The 25,465-nt window shown below is 46.0% G+C and overlaps 1 protein-coding gene across 9 annotated transcripts in view; it reads left to right on the top strand.

Annotated features, from left to right (window-relative positions):
- The first annotated feature begins 2,572 nt into the window (after positions 1-2,572).
- The window catches only part of IQSEC3 (IQ motif and Sec7 domain ArfGEF 3), a 112,780-nt gene continuing 89,887 nt past the window's right edge, over positions 2,573-25,465 (top strand). For 7 of the 9 annotated variants that reach the window (XR_004901465.1, XR_004901463.1, XR_004901464.1 and 4 more), the window contains exon 1: positions 2,592-3,226. Coding sequence is in view for 6 of the 9 variants with exons in the window: in XM_036018518.1 (XP_035874411.1) it covers positions 2,688-3,226 (539 nt within the window). In the remaining 3 variants the exon portion in view is untranslated. Of the gene's footprint in view, positions 3,227-25,465 lie in introns of all 9 variants that reach the window. The other 2 variants (XM_028532832.2, XM_028532831.2) reach the window with 2 other exon arrangements.

Raw genomic sequence — 25,465 nt, 5'->3', positions numbered from 1 at the left:
ATGAAACAAAACATATGTCCACACAAAATCTTGTCCACTAATGATCATAGTAGTTTTATTCAAATAACCAAAGCCTGGACAATCAAAATGTCCATCAACTGGTAAATAGATGACTTATGGTATATACATACCATAGAATATTACTCAGAAAAAGTAACAAACTAATGATACCTATAATAAAATAAATGAACCTCGAAAACATTAGGCTGAACAAAGAAAGAAAGATACAAAAGAGTAGATTCTCTATGATTGCCATTTATATAAACTTCTAGAACAGACAAAACTTACTTACCTTGTCAGAAAGCAGATCAGAAGTTGACTGGGGCAGAGCAATCAACTGCAAAGGAGCATGAGGTTACTTTTTGGAGTGATGGAAACTTTAACTACATGGGTGTAAATACTTGTCAAAATTCATTGAACTGAGCATTTACAGTGGGTGTATATTATTACATGTAAATAGTAATTCAACAAAGTTGATTATTATGACAAAATTAAAAAAACAGTTAAAAAGTGAAAACACCCAGGCCCCACCAAATCTGCATTTTAAACAAGCCCCATGGGTAATTATTCTGCAGGTTGTTTCACTTTAGAAATAAAATTGGTCTCTATGAGTACCCAACTCTTAGACAACAAATTATCTGAGCAAGCAAATAAAATTCAGAAGAAAAGCATTTGAGTTTTGTGTGCCCTCATTCCATCCCCCAACTTTGACTCTTTAGGTGGAATACTGATCACTACTAAAGTATCCTCTTGAGTGCTCTATTCTCTCAATTGTTCACTCAGCTGTGGATAAGCTTTCTACACTCATTTTTTAAAAAAGGAAGTTGCTAAGAAAATAAATGCAGAAAATAAAAACAATAACACATAACAAAGGAAAGACACCAGTATATTTTCAGAGCACAGATCCCTTCTCATAAGGTCATTCAAGTCTGGTGCCAGGTGGGTTTGGCTGGCCCGGGTCACTGCACACATGGCATCTACAGACATGCTTTCCCTGGGGAACAGCAGGCAGCCAGGGAGCCTGATGGAACACCTATGTGGAGAAAAGAACAGCACTACAATAGACTGCTAAGAGCACTCAACGCCCAAAGGGAAGATCATTTTCCTGACAGATTAAACCACAGCGCTTTATTTCCATCCTTAGTCTTTTCTTCTCTCTGACATCTGTTCAGTTTACCTGTTGAAATCCTTTTCATCCTTCATGACCCAGCTTGAATGACACCTCCTCCTTACCAGGTTCCCATACTCAGCTCTTCTTCCCTGGAACTCCTATGGCACTTGGCCTGAAGAGCTCTCACAGAAATTTTGATTTATATTTTAGTCATTATGTGCAGACCTTATCTACTCTATCAGATTGTAATCTTGTTGATTATAGAAACTATCATTTATTATCTATGCTAGGTGTAGCCTGCATACTTCCCGGTACATTACTTAGAACTTAGCAGGTGTTTTATTGTAGAAATTAGTGAATGATTCAGTCCATGCTCATTCATATCTCTGAGCTTTTGCTTACGCTGTTCTCCTCTTCTGGAAAATCCTTCCCACTTAAAGCACTACTTCCTCCAACGAGCCTCCCCAAATCCCCAAGCTGCTGGGCTCCTATAGCACTCTGGGCAAATCCCTATCTCATCACTTACAACCACCACCCTATATTAAAATTAAATATTTATTAGCTGTTTCACCCACTTATCCATAAGCTTAAAGAAGCCAAATATTCCATTCTAGTCATCTTTACGTTGCCACCCCTTTCCCTGGTGTTGGGTAGTAGTATGCACTTTATAACCATTTTTCAAACTTTTATATGATCCTTTCAGAAGTTTCTGGAAGCATTAGTTCATGACACAGTGGGCCTGCTTTATTTAATGTGTGCTCTTATTAGAGTGGTCGAAACTGTCCTGAGCTTCAATTCCCAGAGAAAACGCAGAATAAACAACCTTGCTATTCTAAGTTTCCTCTTGGCTGAATGAAGGAGTAGGGCTAGGTGTTCTCCAGGGTCCCTTATAGTCCTATAATCTTTGTCTTCCAGGGAATTCTCCAGCAGGATAGGTTGATGAGTACAAAAGAGGCAAGTGTGACCTGTCCTCAGAAGGTCTTTAAGATGAACCCCCTTCCTCTGGGGTGGCTGGACATAGGGAAAAAAATTAGAGACCCTTTCAGAGTACCGATGACTTCCTCTTTTTAAATACATCTCTCTCTCCTTTTGCCATCTTCCTTTTTTTTTTCCTGCTTCCTCGTTCTCTCAGCCTCTTCCTCTTCTTTTCCTCTTTTCTTATCCGTTTGTCTTCTCCTACCCGTTCCACTGCCCTTTCCCAGTATCTCTACTTCTGCTTCTCCCGCTTTCCGTCTCTCTCCAGATTTATCTTATTCATCTTGGCTCTCTTTCCTCTATTCTCTGCCCTATCCACTCTCTCACTCGCCTCCCCCCCCCCCCCTTCTGTCAGCCTTGCAGGAAGCCAAGACTCCTCACGAAGCCCTGAGGTGGGAGGGTGGGTGGGTCTGGTGCCGCGGGCCCGCCCCTCGGTGCGTGTGTGGATGTGTGGCGGTGACGCGGCACCGGCCACGGGGAGGGAGGTTGCGCCCGAGGAGAGGGAAGCGGGCGCATCGCTGGGGCTGCTCCGCTCCAGCGCGCCCTCGCGTTCCCTGCCGCCCGCCGAGGCGCGGGCAGGGCGCAAGCAGCCTCGGGAGGCATGGAGAGCCTGCTGGAGAATCCGGTGCGTGCTGTGCTCTACCTCAAAGAGCTCACGGCCATCGTGCAGAACCAGCAGAGCCTCATCCACACCCAGCGTCAGCGTATCGACGAGCTGGAGCGGCGGCTGGACGAGCTAAGCGCCGAAAACCGCAGCCTGTGGGAGCACCAGCAGCTGCTGCAAGCCCAGCCTCCGCCTGGGCTCGTCCCACCGTCCCCAACCCCGCTGCCGGCTATCCCGGCAGCCGCCGTGGCCCAGGAACAGCTCCAGAACCACGGACAGCTCCTGTCCTCCCCGCCACAGACAGCGCCGGAGCAGCCGCCGCTTCAGCACCACGGACAGTTCCTGGTGCAGCCCCCACCGGGCCCTAGCACTAGGGCGCACGCACCCCAGTCGCCCCACCAGCACCCAGTGGCGCCAGGGGCCGTCGCCAACAAGGAGAAGGAGCGTTCCCCGAGTTGTTGCGCTGCTGCTGGAACCCTCCTTCAGCACAAATCCCCTGCTGCCCTCAGCAAGGGCGTCCTGAGCAGGAGAACTGAGTGAGTGGGGAAGAGGGGATGCGGAATGTTGTGGTAGGAGAAAGGAAAGCAAATGAGTATGAGGAGACAAGGGGGAAACTGGGTGTACCCAAGAGTCTTAAGGACTGGGGCAACGTGAAGTGAAGGGGTGAGAAGATGTTTGGAGGTAGAAGAGTGTCAAGGAGATTTGGGCGAAAGGAGGTAATGATATCAGTGTTTGAGAGGGTTTAGGGGGGGGATGTTGGAGCAAAAAAGAATATCCAGACCATCACTGGGGGCAATGGAGGAAAGAAATTGGGCTCAAGTGATTGGGGGTGTTGGAAACTAGCCGGTTTTAACAGGAACAAGACTGAGAGGAAGTTGGGGTGAAGACTAAGCTGAAGGAAAGAGAACAGTTGTATAATGTATTTAAGTTAGGAAAATCTTGGAAGAGAGTTTGGGTAGTAAATTATTTGAATGGAGAGTAAGAGATGAAAAATACAGAGGTTTAGCAAACAGGCATGTTAAGAATTTTAAAAGGGCTGGAGTCCCAGAAGAGTAGTGTTGAGATCTGAGGGAATTCAGGAGGCAGAGGATAAGGGTGAAAAGCAGGAATGATGTGAAAAGTCGGGGGTGGGGTGGCTGGAGATAGAAGAAGATGAAGGGTGAGAGAAAGCATTTCCCAGAGGAACAAGCTGGCTTTTTAATTGATGCAGTGGGAGTCGAAGCCAAGAGTGGCTCATTTGGGGAAGGTTACTGTGCTCTGACCTGAGTGGGTGTCTTTCTTACGAATCTCTACAGAGCCAAAGGGGTGCAAGGTAACAACCAGCCAAGCCAATGGAGGACTGAGTTATAGTGTGAGGACTCAGTGTGATTATAGCTCTTCCTTTGACTCAAGGAGGATTTCTGTGCAGGGTGGTTGGCAATCATGGAATGGGAACAATGATGAGAGAGACCGTTGGCAAATGGAGTTGGTATCTGAATGCAATTCCTGTTTAAATCTCTCTGTTATAGCTAGTGACTGCAAATCTTGTTTCCCTTTCATTTGCTGGTGATGACTGAAATCTCACAGTGAGTCCAGAGAGAAATATGCTCATTAATCTCCCATGAGGGACTCCAGGACCTTGGGCTCTTTCTTCATACCCAATGCCATGAACTATGAATATGGGAAGAAGAAGTAAAAGGGGACTAGAATATTCTCTCCTCCGTATTGAGAAAGCTGTGATCATGTCAGCTGCCTCTCTCTACTTAGACAGGTGATAGAAAAATGCATGGAAGAACAACGGTGGGGGTGGGGGGTGGATCAGCACCTGGTCAGCACCTAAACCTGACAGTGATGATGCTAAAGGAGTTGGTTGGGGGGAGGAGGGAGGTAAGAATCTCATTTTCATCCAGCTTTGGTGTGCTTTAGGTCTGAGGATACTTGTGAAGATTTGATATATTTCTTAAGAACGCATTTTTCTCTTCACGCCTACTGTAGAGTTAGAAAAGTTGGGTCAGGGCATGTTAGCTCACAGGGTTGACTTGACCAGAACCACGAGATGAGATCTAATGGGAAATATCTAGGATGATCTGACTCGGCAAACCTAAAGCATTTGATTCAAACCCCAAGAAGATGCAGTTTTCTTCCCCAGCTTCCTCCATGGTCCATTTGTCCTTCCTTCAGTTCCACAATTTCCTTTCCTTATCTAGCATAAAAAGCAAGAGTCAGTTTTCCCTCATGTCTATAGCTCATCAAAAAACCCAAGATGCTATATGGCTTTTTCCCAAATAGGGTGAAAAAACTGTTCTATTCGATTTCCCTGCGGCAGCCACAGCTTCCCAATAATGATGGTTCTTTATCTGATTCCTCTTCTCATGCCTTCATTGTCTCCTCTTCCACTTTTTTTTTTTGCATCCCTATGTGGGAAGAGGGGTTGAGAAAAGATAATTTTTCTTAGATAATAACTTTGCTGTGGGCCCCAAAGTGGCTTAGAGAGCCCAAACTCTCTTGCTGGGAATTCAGAGATTTAGTAATCACCTGGATTCCATCCAGCCTCACATGGCAAAACCAAAGAAGGTATGTAATTTTTTCTCCTCCCTTATCTTCCTTCGACTTCTCCAAAAAAAAAAAAAAAAAAAAAAAAAAAAAAAAAAAAAACCAAAAATAAGAAATAATTAGAATGGTGGAGGAGAGTGGAAATTGTTGGAAATTCTCACTTAGGAAGTTGTGCCAGGCATTAAAAGGTTAATACCACTGGTAGCTCCTTCATTCCCCCAGATCCTCCAGCTTTTTCTCCTGCTCTCCAAATCTGATCACCCAGAGACTTAAAGAGCTTGGGCATGGACATGTATGCCTCTCCTCCCTGTGACTCTCTCTCCTCTTAGATGTGAAATCATGGGCATGTTTGCTTACTGAATGTCTTTGGGGCACCCATTTCTCCCTACTGGTTTGCCTGACTTCACCCCCAACCCCTCCGCCACAGCACCTCAGGAAAGAATCATCTTTGCTTACTACATGTTTGGCCCCAACCTGCTCTCTATCCATGACCCTCATTTTGTATGTCCATCCTCCTCTGCTCATACTTTTCAATGGTGCAGGGCTGGATGCAGCCAGCAGGCAGGGAGAGATGTCTATGGATAGGGTGAGATGAGGAGAAGAACAGAACCAGCAGCTCTCTCCCTAGCGTTTCTCCTGAGGAACTCCCTGCTGAATCAATTCCTTACTGGTGATGCTGAAGTAGAAGGAAGAGATGGCAGAGGGGAATTTTGGATTATAATTTTTCTGAAATCTTTTCTCACTTCTTACTTTCCCTTCTTTGGCCTCATTATAGTGAGAATATGGCCCTGGTGAGGTTGCTCAGGGCTGGGTGAGGGTTACCAGGAGATAGGCACTACGTTAGATGCCTTATCTTATCACACAGTTTGTCTCTTATCCCCAGAATTACTCTTCCTGCCCAAATCCAGGAGAAGCAGGAGCCCTGGGGAACCTGGGACTGGGGAATAATGGACTGTTTAATTGTCACCAGATCTGCATTAATATGCAGCTTGGCCCCTCTACCTCTGTCCGCTGAAGGAGATAGAAGGGTGGTGGCCTTGCAGTTCAGGCAAAGGGGAGAAAACTAGGGAATGGGTGAATGCAGAGACATCATGGAAAAAGAGGCTCAAGGGGTTAAAATTCTTTTTCTGCATGCATCTTGGCTCTTGCTAAGCTCCAGCCCCCACTGCTTTTGCCTCTTAATGAAAGCAGCAATCATAGCTTCCTCCTTTTTATTTTTTCAATCAAGGCTCACCGCATCTACAGAATTGATTATCCCTTCCTGGCTGGAGCCAGAGGCTCACCCTGACCTGGCAAAGCCTTCTCCTTGCCTCAGAAGCACATGGCCCTACCTGAAGGAAGCTATGGCTTCAGTGTGACCATAGCTTCTCTGTTTGAGCACGGGTTTGCCTAGCCACCCAGCTATGCTTTTAGAGCTTCTGGATCCCAGAGCTTGTCCGTGTCTCCAAGCACATGGGTAGAGGATTATTGGAGGCTGGGTAAGATCCTTGCATTATAATTCAAATTTACCTCCCACCCCAAACTCCCCACCTCCCAGTGGCCATGAAGTCTAAAAGTCTCAATAGTTTCTGTCCTCTTTTCTCTTCCTTCCTCCTTTGTCTTCCTTCTATACAGTTCTTCCTCTCTATTCCCCCTTTTCTTTTTTATTCCCTCTCTCTTTCCCCTTTCTTCCCTCCCCTCACACACTCTCTCTCTCCCATTTTTCTTCTTTCTATACTTTGCTTTTACTCAGCTACATAGGGAAATTTCCTCCTCTTTACTCGCATCCTCTCAGTGTAAAACAAATCTTGGGTCATCATTTGAACTCTGTGGCCTCATACTGACTGGAGTCTGGAGGATGTTTAGAAAATCACTGAATGTGCTTTTACCCTGTTATTTAGGGTGCTGGTTGGACTGGGTGTCTCTGCTTGAAGGTGTAGCTTGTGACTGGTCCATCCTGGGAGTTATTAAAAGAGTATGATGGTCTGTCAGTCAGTCAACTCTATTGCATCAGCTATCCAGGCCATTCAAAACCCTGCACTCTGAGCTGTGGAAAGAGGAAATAAACAAACAGTCCTGGTTGAACACTCAGGGGACACATATCTGGAAACATCTAAACAAGTATAAGTTGATTGCAGCTGCCTAGAGCTACCCTCTATCAGAACAGCATGGTGAAAGGGGTAAACATACAAATCACATCCAGACCCCAGAGAAGGTTTTCTTGGTTGGAGTCAAGGGTTTATGTCAGGAACAGTAAGAGTCAAGGGTAGCTGAACAGAGAGTAGAGCCAAAAAGATTCAATGCAGGAAGGAGATACCTGTACTGCATCTGCATATCATCCCATCCTCTGTGGTACAATCCCCCACTACCCTAATCCCCTCCTACTAGGCTATACCCTATCAACAGGATAAGGAGAGCTCCAGTACTCAGGGTCCATGTCTATCTCATGCCTAGAAGGCCTGGTTACTGAGGAAACAATGTTATAGTCAATGTTCATTCACCTGCCTATCCACCTCTCTTCCTCCATCCACAGCAAGGAGAGGACTCTAACTGGTAAGCTGAAAAATGAGGCCAGAATGAAGGCTCACTGAGAGGAGGAAGTGAGCATTCATTCCCTCCCTCGCCTGGAAGCTGACATGGAGTGGGCACTTGTAAAGATTTGCTCTCCAACTCCTTTCTTAGGACCCAGACTACTGCTCTTCTCTCCCATTCATCCAAAAAGAACACAATTTTAGAGAAACAAATCACTCCTGATTCCTGGGAAATACTGATGGCCTTTCTCCTCCTCACCAACCCCCTTTGCCTCGTGCTCCACCCTTGCTCTTTCCTTCCTTACTCCTGAGCCCTTCCTAGGCCCACACAGTCAATACTATAGGCCTTCTTCATGAAGGCACCCAGGAACATTTTGTTTGTTTCTTTATTGATTTCAGAGAGAGAGAAGAGGGGGGATAGAGAGGGAAAGAGAGAAACATTAATTATTATTGTTCCACTTATTGATGCATTCATTGGTTGATTCTTGTATGTGTCCTGAATGTGGGGATTGGACCTGAAACCTCGGTGTATTAGGTTGACACTCTAACCAAATGAACTACCTGGCCAAGGCATTCTGGAACATTTTCCAGGTGGCTTAAAACCAAGCAAGAAGAGCAGCAGTTGGTCCTGCTGATTCTGCAAATATCTGTGCAGCCGGAGTTTCAAAGGTTACTCATGAAAAAAGGCAGATGGAGTCAAGTCTGAGTAGAGAGCCAATGAAAGGGAGGGTGATATGAAAAAGGAAGTGGCAGGGGGGAAGCTGGGACAAATAGCTCCACCATTGTCTGGAGAGAGACTCAGATCCTGAATTCAAATTCCGTGTAAAGATTTTTAGACAGACTGGCTTTGTTGGGGAGCTTAAACATTTTTTCACTGGGATCCCCAACATACTTTCAGTGATCCTGGACACAGGGTATCAGCAACTTAGTTAGGTATTTCTTAGTAAGAGGTTCTTGGGATTCTCACTGTATCTAGCAGATCCCCAAATACAAGACCATAAGGCAGGGTTTCTGAAGCTTGGGCCACTGCAGTTCCTTCCTCCTCCACAGATTCCCTCACAGGCTGCAAAGGGTTTCTTGTTTCAATGGAGCAAGAGGGTAATCATTTCCATTTCATGCATTGAGGGAATTAACAAACAGAAAAAGATCAGGAGTAGAATGAAGGGGAATTAGATTTTCCAGGTTGAAAGGACCTTAAGAAGAATAGAATCACAGAATTTTCAAGATCTAGGTGGTTAAGAACATAAGCTTTGGAGTCAGGCATAGCTGAGAACGAATCCTGCTCTCCTACCACAAACTTGAGACCTTACATTCATTATTTACCTCCTTTGAGTCTCTGTTTTTTAATTTATAAAGTAAATAATATGTACTTTGAAGGACTGTTGTGAAGTTTAAAATGTAAATAGTATGATTTGCTTAGTACTGCTCTGAGAACACAGTAAGTGCTCAATATATGGTAGTATTTCTACAGATAGGGAAGCCAGAACCCAGGGCTCACCCACAGTCAGGCCATAGTGACAGACTGGATCCAGGTTCAGGACCCCCTCCCTCCTTCCAGGTCAACTCTCTACATTTGCCCTTTGCTCGTGTGCTTTTCTGCTTCTGGACGATGTGCACACAAGCTATTCCAGACCATGAATGTGGAGCTTACACTGAAATGCAGCCAGTCAGGCCAATCCACCACCCACTGGTGACGTGTAATGAAGGCTTACACCTTGAGAGCTGGGAAACGTTTCCTTTAGCCCAACTTGAATTTCAACTGTTGCATTTTGAGATTATTTGTACTTTTCTTAAGGACATCAAAAGGATCTGAATTATCACCCAATGTCCCCAATTTCTGAATGGGGAAACTACAGTCTCATCTAGTATATGAACTTATCAAGGACAAAAAAGGAGGGTGGGAGGAATGGAGCCTGAATCAGGAAAATGCCTCCCTCTTGAAATGAATGAAAGCTAAATCCACTTCTCCAAATTTTTCCATCCTGGATCTGAAAAGGTAGACCTGCTCTTTGCAGGACTCTCAGGTCAGAAAGCTGAAAAGCGCTTACAGCTAGAAACCAAGAAAAGGAGAGGCCTGATGTGTTGTGGGGTTTTGGTGGTGGTTGGTGGAAGTGGAGGTTAGGTGAGGACTCTGCTTTATCTGGTCGAGCACAGCACGTAAAAGAGTTTCTTCACATATGGACTTTCTCAAATGAAATACTTTCTAAGGAAAACAAAACAAATGGAAGAGAAAAGATGGTGGGCTTCTAAAATTGTCTCTCAGGGTAGTTGTGGCTATGAGGCCACAGTAGGCAAAGACCGCTGTGGGTATCTGATGGGGCTGTTTTGCTCTTGCTCTCTGTTTGGAATATCCCATCTGGGAGGGTTATATAACTCTGCAGGAGTGGTGCATGCACTGAATGGTACCTCTTGTCTTTGGCCAGTGGGCAGGCTACTGTGGACAGAGGGCATGCAGGCCTGTCCAAGTCTCTGCCCACTTTCTGTGCTGGCACCAGGCCATTCCCTCCCTCTAGACTACAGCTGCAGGGGCTAGGGGGGCTTTAGGAAATGGAATAGGGTCCCCCTTCCCTTTGAGGAGTCAGGTGATTGTCAGAGCTGGAAAGGTCCTATAAAAGGTCATTTCGTCTAAACTCCTCATTTAGAAAATGAGAAAACTATGGCCCGAGACAGAAATGACTGGTGCTTCCAAACTAGTTAGTGGCAGAACTCTTCATCCAGTGCTCTTGATAATACACAGTGATGTACCAACAGAACCGGCCAGGACTGCTTTATGGGTGCACAAGGCCAAACTTACAGCTAGTTATGGGGGTTTAGGGGACTCAGGGAGATCTCTCTGCCTTCCAGAATACCTCGCTTATGCCAGATATTAGGGAGGGATTCCTTTGAGTACTTCAAAGTTATACCCTTGTTAAAATGTAAATTTTCCCAGGACAGGAGAAAAACAACACACTTAGGTATATTAGCCTTTTACACTTCAGCATGAAAGAGTTTATTTGAACCAGGTCTGAGAGCAGATTTGATAAGGGAGGAGGTTGCCATGGTGACACTGGCTGATTTAGGACCAGGACAAGAGGCTCAGAAGGTGAAGGGCTCATGAAGGCAACTGTCCAGAACCTAAATGATCTTTATCTCTGCTATATCTTGCAGGGAATTAGAACTGCCTTGCCTGGACTGGCAAGTGAAGGGGAGGCCCTGGGGTACTCTCTCATTGGCTTGTCTTGGAAAAGTAATTATCTGGGCCATAGATAATTCCCAATGAGCTTCATGTGTAAGAGTCATAAGGCAGGAATTTAAGGAGTATTCTGGTGCTTGGTAAGTTCTTTTGAGTCTTTCTAGGATCTTAAAATAATTTTTTGGATTGCAAAATTTCACACAAGTCTAGGGAGTTTGCTACAGAGAAGGAAGGCATGGGCAGGAAGGCCTAGCAGGCAGTAAGGTTGGTGTTGCATGGGACTGAAGAGAATAGGGGATGAGAGGCTAAGTCAACATCTAGGAGGTATTTGATAAAAACTTCTTGAGTGAATAAACTTCAGTACGTAGGGCCCAGGCAAGTTCATAGATGCTTGAGTGGAGAGAGAAGAGGGTATGGTGTCAGATCTCAACTGGAGGGAGGCCCCACTGGGCAAGTAGGGTGTGCTTAGGCCCAATAGCAGTTTCTGCAGCTGAGCATGTGTGAAAAGTTGGAACTGAGGCTCAGCTGTTAAGGCTAGTTCGGGAGTGAGGGGGGACATGGGTGCTCCTCCCAGCTAACAGACCCTACCTTAATTCCATCCATAAACATGATGAGCCCCTGTCTCCCTCTGTGTTTGTCTCTGACCAGCCCAGTCTTCAGCCTGTGAAGCTCCGTTATTAAGCATGAAAAAGCACTTTTGAGTGCTTCATCTCACTCTCTCTCACACACACACACACACACACAGCCCTGTCAGCAGGTTGAAATGGGTCTATGAGAATGGGAAGGAAAGGAAGCCTAAATTATGGCCATGTTTCCAGGTAGAAAGGGACAGAGGAGAGAGAGCTGGATTCTGGGGTCACTACCTGGCCTGGAGATGCAACAGAAGCCAACACCCAGGCATTAGGACTTTTCTTCCTGTTTCTCAATCAGGCAGTGTCAGCTTTGTCCAGGAAAATGTTGGACACTGATGGGAGGGTGAGTGGATGTGTGTATGGTTTGGATGTGTGTGTGGGGCTGCACATGGGTGAGTGTGTTGCTGACTTGGTCGGGGGGAGCTGGATGTCACCCATGCCATACAGAAGATGCATGGCTCTCACAGTGAAGCTCAGCATAGGCCTTCTTCCTGCCTCCACACAACAAACTGGTTTGTCACACTGTCAGGACTCAGGGTTCCTTCTTACTCTGCATGGCTTTATTTCATCTCCCTTTTTCTCTGGCCAGTTCCTCCTGGCTCTTCCCCTCTGTAAAATGGGGTGAATTTATACTGTTTGCCTCTAGGTTTTTTATCCTTCACTCTGTTTCAAGCAAGAAGGAGATCAGGTCCCTGGAGGCTCTGAGCTCCTGGGAGAAGGCTGCCTGCAGGGTGGGTGGGTACAGGGGTAGGCCATCTGGGCCTCTCTACCGAGATATTATGTTTGGACGCTCAGGTACCAGGCAGCAAGGAGATGTACCAGATACAGGAAAAAGTGCAGTGTGGTGTTTCCCTGCACCTGACTTGGCCTAGCTGTGGCCACAGCCTTGTGCCACATGGCCTCTCATGGCTCTGGATACTTCAGTCAAAACAGCTATCTCCCTGCTTCCAATGAGGAATGCACCCTACATCCCAGGCAGAGAGGCAAGGTAATTCCATAATTTCTTGACAAATGATTTGTATTGACCACAATTTTCATTCCACACATCAACTCAGCACAATGATTGTTTTAAAACAGCAACAAAAACTCTACAAAGCAGTTGGGGGTCTCTTTGCTGTGTCTAGTTTCATTGGTTCCTGTGCACAACCTGGTTTTCATAAACATGCCCCAAATGCTTCCAAACTGGCTCATTTGCATCTTTGACATTCTTGGAGCTACTTAACTCATAAGAGCCCATCAGGAAAGGCCAAAGGTAATTCCACAGACAGACAATGGGGATACTTCCGTTCCAAGCAGCTGGTCTCCACCAAGAAGTCAGGACTCCTGTGTTCTGTGCCCACCCTCACAGACCCCCAAGTGTAAGCTTGGAGCAAACCACTCCCCTTCCATAGGCCCACAGGGAACAATGATTTTGTGCCCCTCTCCCCCCTCAGCTCACAAAGTTAAGAGGTTGCTAGGAAGGACCTAGCCAAATGTAAAAAGTGACTTCCAAATGATAAGAGCCTTAGGAAGGGAGCTCAGGATGGGGGACCGACTGTGACTGGATTCACTGTACCTTCCAAGAAAAGAAAACACCAGTGGGCCCCACGTAAGTCGGCCCTGCAGGTCCGGGAAGGATGACGTAAATTCTGCAGGGGCCTCCAACTCTAAGTACCCCAGGAATTTCCACTGGGCTCCTTCCAGCCATTAATGCTGAAAATCCAGAAGCAGCTGGAAGGCAGGGCTCAGGATCCAGCCCACTCCCCACCTCGTGTCTCCTTTCGGGCCCGCTGCTCGGAAACTAGCTCCGAAAGCCTGGGGAAAGCCCGCCCTCCTCCGGCTGCGTTCCCGGGGGCTTCTCGTTGGGGAGGAAACCCGCAGTCGTGCTTGAGGTTGTGTGGGCGGGCCGGAGAGCTGCTGACGGGCAGAATGGAATCTCCGGGCCCACGCACCCCTCTGTGCATCACCGCGGGGCGGGCCCCCCAGCTCGGGGAAGCCACGCACCCTAGCCGCACCACGCGCGTGCGCGCCCCCACGCCCCCACCGAGTGAGGCAGTGCTGAGTCACACGCTCAGGAAGCGCAGCCCCGGCGCCGTTCCTGCCACGCGCCACACCTGGGCGCTCAGGCGCTGGCGTGCCTCGGCGCCCCCTCTCGGTTTCCGGGACCCCGTGCTCCCCCGTGTTCCCCGCCTCCATCACCGGGCCCGTCTCCGGAGTGTAGCTGTTTCCTTTGGTCTTTTCCTGCCACAGCGCCCTCGCCGGCTCAGCCTGGAGCGCTCGACGCCCGCCCACGGCGTCTGGGAGCGTCCCCAGAGACGCCGAGGCTTCCGGACCTTGCCTAGGAACGAGGGGAAGGAAGGGGGCTTCCTTGCTGCGTCACCGCCGGACCCTGCAGTTGGCTGCCGCCGTAGCCGCGGAGCCTGACGGCACCCCGGGCTCCAGACCACGACCCGCTCACCCTCTGCCCAGGCTGCTTCCCCAGGGGTGCCGGCCCTCAGAGCTGATGTGTGCTCCTTTCTCCGGCCTCCGTAGGTCTCAGCCCGGGCTGCAGTGCGTGGATTCCCTTTGAAGAAGGCGGGCGGTGAGGACCGTTGAGAGGGTCAGGAATTAGGTTGATGTCACTGAGGTCCAGCTTCTACTCAGTATCCACCTTCCTTGTTCCCAAGACACCTTGGCAAGAGAAGCCCAGATCTATCTTAGCCTCCCCATATTTATATTTGAATTTAATAGAGCACATAATCTTAGAATTCTGGGCCAACCTATGATGAAGTATTTCAGCTAACAGATCCTATCCTCATTCCATCCATAAGCATGACAAGCCCTCCTCTCCCTCTGTTTGCCTCTGACCAGTCCAGTCCTCAGCCCCCGAAGCTGCGTTATTGAGCATGAAAAAGCACTTTTGAGTGTTTCATCTCAGCAACACACGCACACGGAGTGTGGCACTCGGTTGGAATCCTTACTGTGTGATCTTGAGCAGTGACAGCTTTGGTTTTCTTCTCTGTAAAGCAGGGATAACACTAACCTGGTAGGATTGCTGTGAAAATTAAGATAATAAATCACTGAGTAAGCCAAGTGACTAGCACATAGTGAGGACTCAGAGTTGTTGCTGTTATTTTGGGACCTTTCTGGCAAGAACTGGGCCAGAAAGTGCTTTTGAAGGTAGGGCATACTTCCTTACCTTTTTGTGTCTTCCAGAGGGCTCCGGACCGGGCTCCTCTTTCCTCTTTGGCAGCCCCTCGAACATTTGAAGTCACACCTCCTTCCTCTGGCCTTCCTGTCCTCTATCTCTGGAGCCCCAGCCTCCTTTTCTTTCAGGGGAGCACACCTAAGCCTACCTCTTCCTGCAGCATGGGGCTTTGTGGGTTGCTGTGCCTAATCTCCTCAATGCTCTCCAACAACCTGAGCCTGGAGGGAGCCCTTTGGTCCAGGGGGTATAGCTAGACCTCCCCTTAACCCCCTGCTTCAACATTGCAAGTTCTGACCCAGCCGGGCTCTGGATGGCACCTAGGAACCCACTGGCTTGCTCAGCCCTGGGCCACAGAAGGGACAGGTCAGCTGAAGCCCCTGGGCTCCTTCTACTCCAAGGACTGTCTGCCGACTTCAGGCCACCTATTGTTATGCAGGTGGCTTGTGTTTTAATACCAAAACCCCTGGACTGTTCATATGGGCCTGTTGGTTTTTAATTTGTCAATCTTGTTGTGTTCTTTGAAAAATGTAATTCACTCTTTTCAAGTAGGTAATGTATTCATATAGTAAAATATTTTAAAGATGCAAGAGCTTACAATGAAAAGTGTCTCCCCACCTGTTTTCAACACACTCACTCCCACTGCCACCCACCAGCAGCTACTGTTAGCAATATGTCATGTATCCTTTCAGGGAATTCTGTGTATGTTCGTGTGTGTGCACACACGTGTGTGTGTGCATATGTGTCCTTTTACACAAACAGTAGTATATTATACACTGTTTTGCACCTTGCTTTCCCCCCTAATAATTTGTCTTGGTGACCCTTCCATCTTAGGTGTAAGAACTGCCTCATTGTTTTTAATAGCTGCAAAGTATTTCATTGAGTGGCTGTGCATCTGGGTTCTTTCTTCTTGCCTGCTGAGAGTTCGGAAGGCAAAATCTGGGTATCCTGCCTCTGTGTGATCAGTTGGGGGGGCCTTTTCTGAAGGTGCAGGGATGGGAGTGGGCAGGCATTGTTGAGGGGTTCCATTTGCACTTGGCCCTGCAGCTGCTGACTTACTGCTTTAGTGTCCTACAGATATTGGCAAATTACATTAGAAATAAGATTTATGGAGTATTCTTCCTATCCTGATAATTTTTCAGCACTCTTCTACCTTCTACCTTGGCTCACTTTTGTTCCCCAGGGTTGGGGGAGCTGCCAGGGTGTTATAATCTGTTTCCAAAGGAGCTGAAACCCTGTCTCTTTCAGGAAGTCTTCCTGAACTGATTTGAGGAGTTAATTGAGGTTCTCACAGCCTCTCTCCCTACTTACCACCCCAGACTGAGCATACTCCAGTCCTTCCTAAGAATGAAATTAATTCTTTATTCCTATGACTTAAAGGTGCTTGTTTTCTTCTCTACACAACTTTATGTTCATGGCATCTGCATCTTTTCTTTCAAGTAACAAATGTTTATTGCTTGTCTACTGTGTACCTATTACTGTTCCAGGCACTGGGTACAACAGTGAACCCCAAACCCCCAAATCCCTTCATGAAGCTTACAGACAAAAAATAAATAAGAATAATAATGAACACATATAGTAAGTACATCTGATGGGATAAGTGCTCTGAGGAAAAATAGAGAAGGGGGCCTGGGACTAAAGGGATTTGTCATTTCAAATAGGGTGCCCTGGGCAGGCCTCATGGAGAAGATAACACCTATGCAAAGACCTGGAGAAGGGTGTTCTCTGCAAGCGGCAACCGCCAGCACAAAGGCCCGACATGAGAGCCTCCCTGTCTGGCCCAGTAAGACAGCAGAGGGAGTGCAGGGGGAGTAGTCTGAGGCCAACTCAGAGCCATCCATGGGCTGCAGGGAGGGCAGGAGAGGGCCGGGGTGCAGCAAGTCTTGTAAGAGGTTCTCAGCTGGGAATGTGTGGGGACATTTTAGTTGTCACATGGCTGGCAGGGTTAAGGGGGAGGTTCTAGGTACTTTCATGATAGCATCTTTGCCACAGATTTCTTTGCTATAAGCATTTTTGCTGCAAACATTTTCACCTCATAACTAATTGGGTGTATGGCAATTTTGCTGTAAAAAAGGATAAAATAACTGGTTGACAGTTTTTTTGTTTTTTTGTTGGGAGGGACTGGGGGTTGGTGAGGCTGGTTTCATTTTTCCATTGAGGAAGTGGTGGAAAAAATAGTCACATAGCGGTGTTTTAAAATAGCCTTTCTTCCACAGGAGGATTTTTACACCAAGAGCTAATTGGTTTCTTATTTTGAAACTGCACTAGGAGGAGAGAGAAGGCACCGAGTTGAACCCACACTTCCCATAGAATGAAGACAAGTGCTTAAGTACAATACACAATATAAAATCAGTTTTATATTACCATGAATCCACACATTTTAAATGTATTCAAAATTTTGTATTTCACAATAAAACATTTTCATTTTCTAACTCATTTTAATGTCCCTCTTTTATTTGTTATGATTTTATCTTTTTTTTTTACAGCAAAACTGCCTTACCACCAATTAATTATGGGGTGAAAATGTTTGCAGTGAAAATGCTTGTAGGAAAGATGCTACAGCGAAACCACACCTGTCATGTGAGGGGAAAGTGTTTCCCTGTTGGCATCAAGGGAACAAGGGCTGTCAGACAGTGCAAAAGTGCACAGGACAGCACCACAAAGAAGAGTTTTCCTGCCCCAAATAACAGGGCTTCTTGTTGAGAAATACTGGTGGGGCCTTGGAGTTGGTTGTGAAGAGTTTGGCTTTTCCTTAAGAAAATCCAGTAACAGTTGGATAGTTTTGAACAGAGAATACTTGCAGGGAGCTTAAGCGGCTTGGTTGAGTCTGGGTTGAGAATAGACTGAAGGTAGAAGAAAGCCAGAAGTGGAGAGGTCAGATAGGAGACTGTTGCAAAGTCCCAGTAAGAGATGGAAGCAACAGTGCTTCCTGAGGGGTTAATGTGGGGTGTGAGAGAAGACAAGTAGAGGGTGAGTCAGAGAGTTTGGGTCAAAGTTATCAGGAGAACTAGTTGGCAAAGTCTGTGGGCGGAAAGACGAGGGCTGGAGATTTAGACACATTAAGGTGGAGATGCCTATGAGATATTCAAGTGGACACAATCAGTAGGATTTTGGAAGAGACTGGAGATACAAATTTGGGATGGCTTTTAAAGTCTTGAGACTGGATGACACCTCCTAGGAGTGAGTAAAGAAGACTGAAGAGGAGCAGAGATGGAGCCTTGGAGAACTCCAGTGTCAAGAGGTGGGAACAGAAGCTGAGAGGGAAGGGGGAAGCTGGAAGACCACTCTGTGTTCTAGCAAAGAGGTGTTTCAGCAAGGAAGGCAGGGACATAAAATCCACCCCTGGAGCAGGGTGAGGAATGAGAACTGTCCACGGGCCTTAGCAACGCCAAGGGAGTTGGTGACTCAGAAAAGTGTAGTCGTCGGGGTGGAGGCTTGGCTAGTGTGGGTTTAAGAGAGAAGGGAAAAGAGACTTAAGAGACAAGCCAACCAAATGTAACATGTGGACCTTGATTAGGTCCTGATTCAGATGAAGCAGCTGTAAAAAGACATTTTTAAGACAACCAGGGAAATTTGAACACAGATGACATTAGCTGATACTAGAGAATTGTTGTTAATTTAGTTAGGTGTAATAATGATACTGTTACATCTTTTTAAAGTTCTTACCTGTTAGAGATACATTCTGGGTGAAATGATATTATTTCTGAGGCATGCTTTAAAGCAGCAGTCCTCAACCTTTTTGGCACCAGGGACAGGTTTCATGGAAGACAGTTTTTCCATGGACCAGGGTGGGGTAGAGGAGGTGAGACAGGAGGTGGAGCTTAGGTAATGATGCAAGTGGTGTCCTCTGACCAGAAAGAGGGAGGTTGGGGACCCCTGCTTTGAGGTACTGCAGCAAAAATGTTGGGACCAGCCCTGGCTGGTGTGGCTCAGTGGATTGAGTGCTGGCCTGAAAACCGAAGGGTTGTGGGTTTGGTTCCCAGTCAGGGCACATTTCTGGGTTTCAGGTGAGGCTAGATCCCCAGCAGGGGTTGTGTGAGAGGCAACCACACATTGATGTTTCTCTCCCTCTCTTTCTCCCTCCCTTCCCCTCTGTCTAAAATAAATAAGTAAGTAAGTAAATAAATAAATAAATAAATAAAATCTTTAAAAAATTTTGCAAAAAAATTGTTGCTGCTAGAAAACTGGCAAAAAAATGTTTGAAATTTCCCTAATAAGTTTAAAAGATGACAGAATGAGAGGAATTGTAGAATGTGAGTATAGAAAACTGATGAGTTTTGCTACAATGAGGAGTAAATAAATGGGATGAGGGCTGGTGAGGGATGGTTGTTCTTTAAGACGGGTGTGGGGACTGTAAGCAGGGGAGTGACGTGACCCATAACTACAGAAAACAGATTCAAAGGGTGAAAGAAGGACAGCAGTTCTGCACAGAGAGCCCTGGAGTGCAATTCCCAATCATTGGATATTCACTTATTTATTCAATTTTTTAATATCCATATACTAATTTCTGCTATGTGCTGGGCATTTATGTACATTTATTATCTCATTTAATCCACACAACCCTAATAGAAAGGTATTATCCCTGTTTCACAGATGGGCTAACTGGGACTCAGACAGGTTAAGGTAACCAACCCAAGATTGCACAGCTAAAGTGGCATCTTCAAGATTCATATGCAAGCTCAGCCTCTTAAGCCCTGAGATAGCTGTCCCCACTCTAGTTGTGGGGGGCACCCTGTGGTGTGTGAAGTGCCTGCCCCAGGCAAGGCCTGATCCAGAACATGTCTCAGTGTTTAGGGACAAAAAGGCTGGGGGCAGCATACCCATGTGATGGTTGTTCACATTGCTGTAGCTCTGAACTTGGCCCTTGGCCCACTCATCTCTGTCATGGCATGCAAGACTGGACTACAGGATTGGAAGAACGCCATCCACGTGTAGCCAGAAGGTGGATGAATTACAGGTGCTTATGGGACATGACATCCTTCCATGACCCACAAGCTCTGGAGGGCTCCCATAGGGGATAGAACATCCTTGTCTCAGTCCTGCATGTGTGAATGTGTGTACACATGCCTGCACATGCAGGGCTGTGTGTGGAAATATGTATATGTGTATCTGAACATCTAAGAGTGTGTGTGCATTTGTGTACAGGTGTGTGCAGAATCGTGTATGCATAGGTTTGGGGAGTGTATATTGAGTGTGAGACTGGGACTGCAGTTGGCCCTCAGTATTTGAAGGTTCTGCATCCGTGGATTCAACTAACCGTGGATCAAAAATATTTGCAAGAAAAAAATTTATGTTGTTGCTGACATGTATTATGTAGTAGCCCTGCATGGTTTTGTCTGTACTGAACGTGAACAGACTTTTTATTCTTGCCATTATCCCTAAACAATACAGCATAACAACTATTTACATAGCACTTACAATGTATTAGGAATTATAAGTAATTTAGAGATGTTTTAAAGTATACCAGAGGCTGTGTGCAGGTTATATGCTAACACTACCTATATATGAGATGAGCATCTGTAGATCTTGGTATTGGTGGGGGATCCTGGGACCAATCCCCTGCAGACACCAAGGGACCACTGTATATTCAGGACAGATGTGCATTTTTATGAGAACCCTGGATGTGTTCATGAAGTAAGGTGTGTGTGTTAAGGTGTGTGTGCACCAAGAGGCATGTGTGTGTTTAGAAGTATGAATCTTTGCACACCCAAGCAGGTGTATGAAAGCATGTTACATGTTAGCATGTAGCTGGTTTATTAGTAGCAACAGGAGTTTCTGTAGGCATGCAAGTTGGATGGGTACACATGAGCAGCTGGCTAGGGGGTCCATTGAAACTGTGGGATTGGAGATTGGCAGGATGAGGTTTTATGTTTTTGTCTAAGTCCCCAAGAGTCTGCCTGTGCTATGGCAAGGTCAAGGCTCTTCCGCTCATGGCCCAGTGGTCTCCTCCCCTGCAGATGCCTGCTGTGAGGGTCAGTGGTATAGCGGGAGTGGGTGCTGGGTAGCGTGCAGCATTGGAAAAGTGAGGGCGAGTCTCAGCTGTGGGTTCTAAGGTCACCAAACCTTGTTTGGCCTTAGGCTCCTCAGCAGTAAAGTGACATTAATATTAACATTAATTATTATAATTATAACATATAGTATTATTACTACTACCATTTTCCGTAAGTCAGAACTACTGCACAACTGTAGTCATTATTATTGATCGGGACTTAGCTTCACTATTCCTAAAAAAACAATGCGTGCCCACAGTTGATTAAGAGTGGGTAAGTTAGTGTCATGTAGGCAGGTTGCTCTGGAGTCATGGGGTGGGCTGCAGTGCAAAGTGGCCTCTGAGGCTGGCGTGGGCCAGATGGCCTTGATGTATCCTCTCAAGCTGGCTTTGCTCGGCAGCCACATACCCATCTGCCAGGTATCTTTATTCTCTCTTATGAGGGAAGCTGGCAAGGTGCAGCCAAGCTCTCAGCTTTGTCATTCACACTGAGCCACCCTGCCTGGCGCTGGGTGCCCTCCTGGCTCCCTACAAAGGTGTTGGACTTCAAATTGGCTTTGAGGCAGGCAGCTGAACGACTCTGGGGTTTCTGGCAGTACTACTCTACTGGGTAGGAAGGAGAGAGGGCAGTGTACAGCTTGGGGCCTGAGAAGAAGCCTGTCAGTTGTAGGGCTGGGCTAGGGTGGTGAGCGTAGAAGAGGAGAATCTTGGGGCCTCTTGGCACACTCAAATTATGGACTGAGTTTTCTGGGCTGAGTTAAGCTTCCCCAAGACTGCCAGGTTGAGGCCAAAGCTGTGTGATATTAAGCAAGTGTCTTAATCTCTCTGAGTCTCCTCATCTGTGAAATGAGGGGATATATGGAAAGGGCTTGCACACTGCCTTGCACATGTGATGATGATGTCTCTATGGTATATGCTTGGGCTTTTTTCATGCATGCTCCCATTTCAGGTACATGCATGTTTAATTCCTATTTCTTTGTAGTGTCTTCAGTAATAGTGACTTATTCATGTATTGAGTCTCTATGAGCTGGGCTACACCCAGTACTGGGTGTAGACATGAATTGGTCACAGTCATGGCTCTGTCCTGGAAAGCTGACTCTACTGTAGGGGGATGCAACATGTAATAGATATCGGCAATACAGTATGGAAAAAATTGACATTGGAGCCTGCTAGGGAAGCTGTTGTGGGAGTCCAGATGTGAGTGCTCCCAGCCTGGGCAGGGGCAGTGCAGGGGGTGGGGAGGCACAAGCATGAGCTAGGGAAGACTTTGGAGGGGAAATGTCTTTGGTGCTGGGCTCTGAAGGGTGGGCACAATTTGGAGATTTGAAGACTGGGGCAGACTGGGGTCTCAAGCTGAGGCTTCCATCCACTTTAGTCTATTTCCTAATCATAAAATTTGGCTATACATAGAAGCTGTGCTGTCCCCACAACTGACGGTGATGAACTCCGGGTCTAGGAGCATCAGGAGCATACTAACTGAGCCTGGCACAGTTCTTAACACTTTGGATATATTCACTCACTTAACCATTGTGATCACACTTGGAGGTAAATGCTATTAGTGTCCTATTTTACAGGTAAGGAAAGTGAGGTTCAAACAGGCCAAGCTATTATTAACTAGAAGGTGGCAAAACTGGGCTTGGAACACTAGATTTCCTGTACCCCATACCAGTGCATGGTACAGATTCTCTATGTTGTCCCACCATGTGCTAAGCATGATATAGATTATCTTGTTTGACCTTCACAAAAACCCTATGAGGTTATTTCTTTTATAACTTCCCATTTACAGCTGAGGAAACTGAGACTGAGGAAGGACAGGTAATCTGTCTAAGATTCCTAGCCACTCCAGTGGCCAAGCTTATAACCTGATGGCTTGCTGCAGAACCATGCTACTTCCTCTGGTTTGAGAAAGAGCCCTGATGAAATTCCTCCTTTGAATATATGTTCCTCCCTCGCTGCTCCATGGTGGAGCACTCCTAGGACCAGAGGACCTGAGTGCAATACTGGTTCCACCCCTTACCAGCTGTGTGACCACAAGAAAACCAGGTCACATCCCTATTCCTCATCTGCAAAGGGAATACCTAGGTGTAACTCAGAAGGTGGTACAAAGATTAAAAGATGTTGAGAAAATTTTGTGTAAACTGTGAAGTGCTGTAACAAAAGAGACAGCTGCACTGTGTGTCCACCACTGTGATAAGGAATACACTTGGCAAGAAAGGCAAAATTTAATAAGTGGGACTCCATTAAACTAAAAAGGTCCTGTGCAGCAAAGGAAACCATCGACAAAATAAAAAGGCAACTGATGAAATGGGAGAAGATATTTGAAAATCATATATCTAATAAGGAGTTAATATCCAAAATATATAAAGAACTTAGACAACTCATTATCAAGAAACAAATAATCTGATTTAAAAGTGGGCAAAGGTGGAACTTCTGGCCAAGATGAAGGTGTAGGTATATACACTTTGCCTCCTCACACAAACAAAAGAAGGTCAACAATAAATTTAAAAACAAGAAATAACCAGAACTGCCAGAAAATCAAACTATGTGGAAGTCTGACAACCAAGGAGTTAAAGAAGAAACATTCATCCAGACTGGTAGGAGGGGTGGAGCTGGGCAGCCAAGTGGAGAGGACCTGTGGCAAGGTGGTGGCTGGCACACCATGCGAGGCAGTGGCTGATGGACTGTGTGGTCCCACATTTGCTTGCAGATAAACCTGGAGGAACAACTGGGGAGCAGGATAGACCACACAACCCAGGGTTCCAGTGAGGGGAAGTAAAGCCTCAAAAATCTCTGACTTCAAAAACCTATGGGGGTTGTGGCAGCAGGATAAACTCCCAGCCTCACAGGTGAGTTCCTTGGAGAGACTCACAGGGTCCTAGAACATACACAAACCCACCGACCTGGGAATCAGCACCAGAAGGGCCCAATTTGCTTGTGGGTAGTGGGGGAAATGACTGAAAGCCATTTGAGAGCCTAGCAAGTGGCATTGTTGCCTCTCTGACCCCTCACCCACATACAGTGCCACAACGCAATGATGTGAGTTGCCCCACTTTGAAGAATAACTAAGGCTCCACCCCTTACTATGTAACATGTGTGTGGAGACAAAGAAATAGGGCCCAAATGAAAGAACAGGTCAAAGCTCCAAAAATACAACTAAGCATTGAAGAGATATCCAACCTGTCAGATGCAGAGTTCAAAACACTGGTAACCAGGATGCTCACAGAATTGGTTCAATATGGTCGCAAAATAGAGGGAAAAGTGAAGGCTATGAAAAGTGAAATAAAGGAAAATGTACAGGGAACCAACAGTGAAGGGAAGGAAACCAAAACTCAAATCAACAATTTGGACCAGAAGGAAGAAATAAACATTCAACCAGAACAGAATGAAGAAACAAAAATTCAAAACAATGAGGAAAGGCTTAGGATCTCCAGGACAACTTTAAGTGTTCTAACATCTGAATCATAGGGGTGCCAGAAGGAAAGAGAAAGTACAAGAAATGGAAAACTTATTTGAAAAAATAGTGCAGGAGAACTTCCCCAATGTGGCAAAGGAAATACAATTCCTGTAAGTCCAGGAAACTCAGAGAGTCCCAAAGAAGTTGGACCCAAGGAAGCACGCACCAAGGTACATCACAATTACATTACCCAAGATGAAAGAGGAGAGAATCTTAAAAGCAGGAAGAGAAAAGGAGATAGTTACCTACCTACAAAGGAGATCCCATAAGACTTATCAGCTGATTTCTCAAAAGAAGCCTTGCAGGCAAGAAGGGGCTGGAAAGAAGTATTCAAAGTCATGAAAGGCAAGAACCTACATCCAAGATGACTCTATCCAGCAAAGCTATCATTTAGAATGGAAGGGCAGATCAAGTGCTTCCCAGATAAGGTCAAGTTAAAGGAGTTCATCATCACCAAGCCCTTATTTTATGAAATATTAAAGGGACTTACATAAGAAAAAGGGGATGATAAAAAATAATAGCAGTAAAATGAAAACAAACTCACAACTGTTGACAACTGAACATGAAACACAAGCAAAGAAACAAAGCAAACAACTAGAACAGGAACAGAATCCCAGAAATGGAGATCACATGGAGGGTTATCAGTAGGGAGGTGGAGTTGGGGAGAATGGGGGAAAAGGTAGAGGGAATAAGAGCATAAATCATAGGGACAAAATAGACAGGGGTGAGGTTAAGAATAGTATGGGAAATGGAGAAGCCAAAGAATTTATATGTATGAACCATGGACATGAACTAAGGTGGGGGAATGCTGGTGGGAGGGGGGTGCAGGGCAGAGGGGAATTAAGGGGAGAAAATAGTGAGACAACTGTAATAGCGTAATCAATAAAATATATTTTAAAATGCAAAAAATAAATAAAAATGGGCAAAGAATCTGAATAGATGTTTTTATAAAGAAGACATACGATTGGCCAACAGGCACACAAAAAGATGCTTAACATTGCTAATCATAGGGAAATGCAAAAATAGAGTGAGGTATCACCTCACACCTGTTAGAATGGCTATCATCACAAAGACAAGAGATAACAAGTGTTAGTAGGACTGTAAATTGGTGCAGCCACTGTGGAAAACAGTATGGAGATTCCTAAAAAAATTAAAAATAGAAATACTATATGATCCAGCAATACCACTCCTGGCTACATATAAGAACAGGAAACAGGACCTGGAAGAGATAACTGCACTCACATGTTTACTGAAGCATTATTCATAATAGCCAAGACATGGAAATTACTTAAGTGTCCATCAGTGGATGAATGGATAAAGAAA

Source organism: Phyllostomus discolor, chromosome 2, assembly GCF_004126475.2.
Source record: "Phyllostomus discolor isolate MPI-MPIP mPhyDis1 chromosome 2, mPhyDis1.pri.v3, whole genome shotgun sequence".
NCBI classification, from domain to species: domain Eukaryota; kingdom Metazoa; phylum Chordata; class Mammalia; order Chiroptera; family Phyllostomidae; genus Phyllostomus; species Phyllostomus discolor.
Note: the sequence above shows the minus strand (reverse complement) of the source record. Positions and strands in the feature narration are given on the sequence as shown.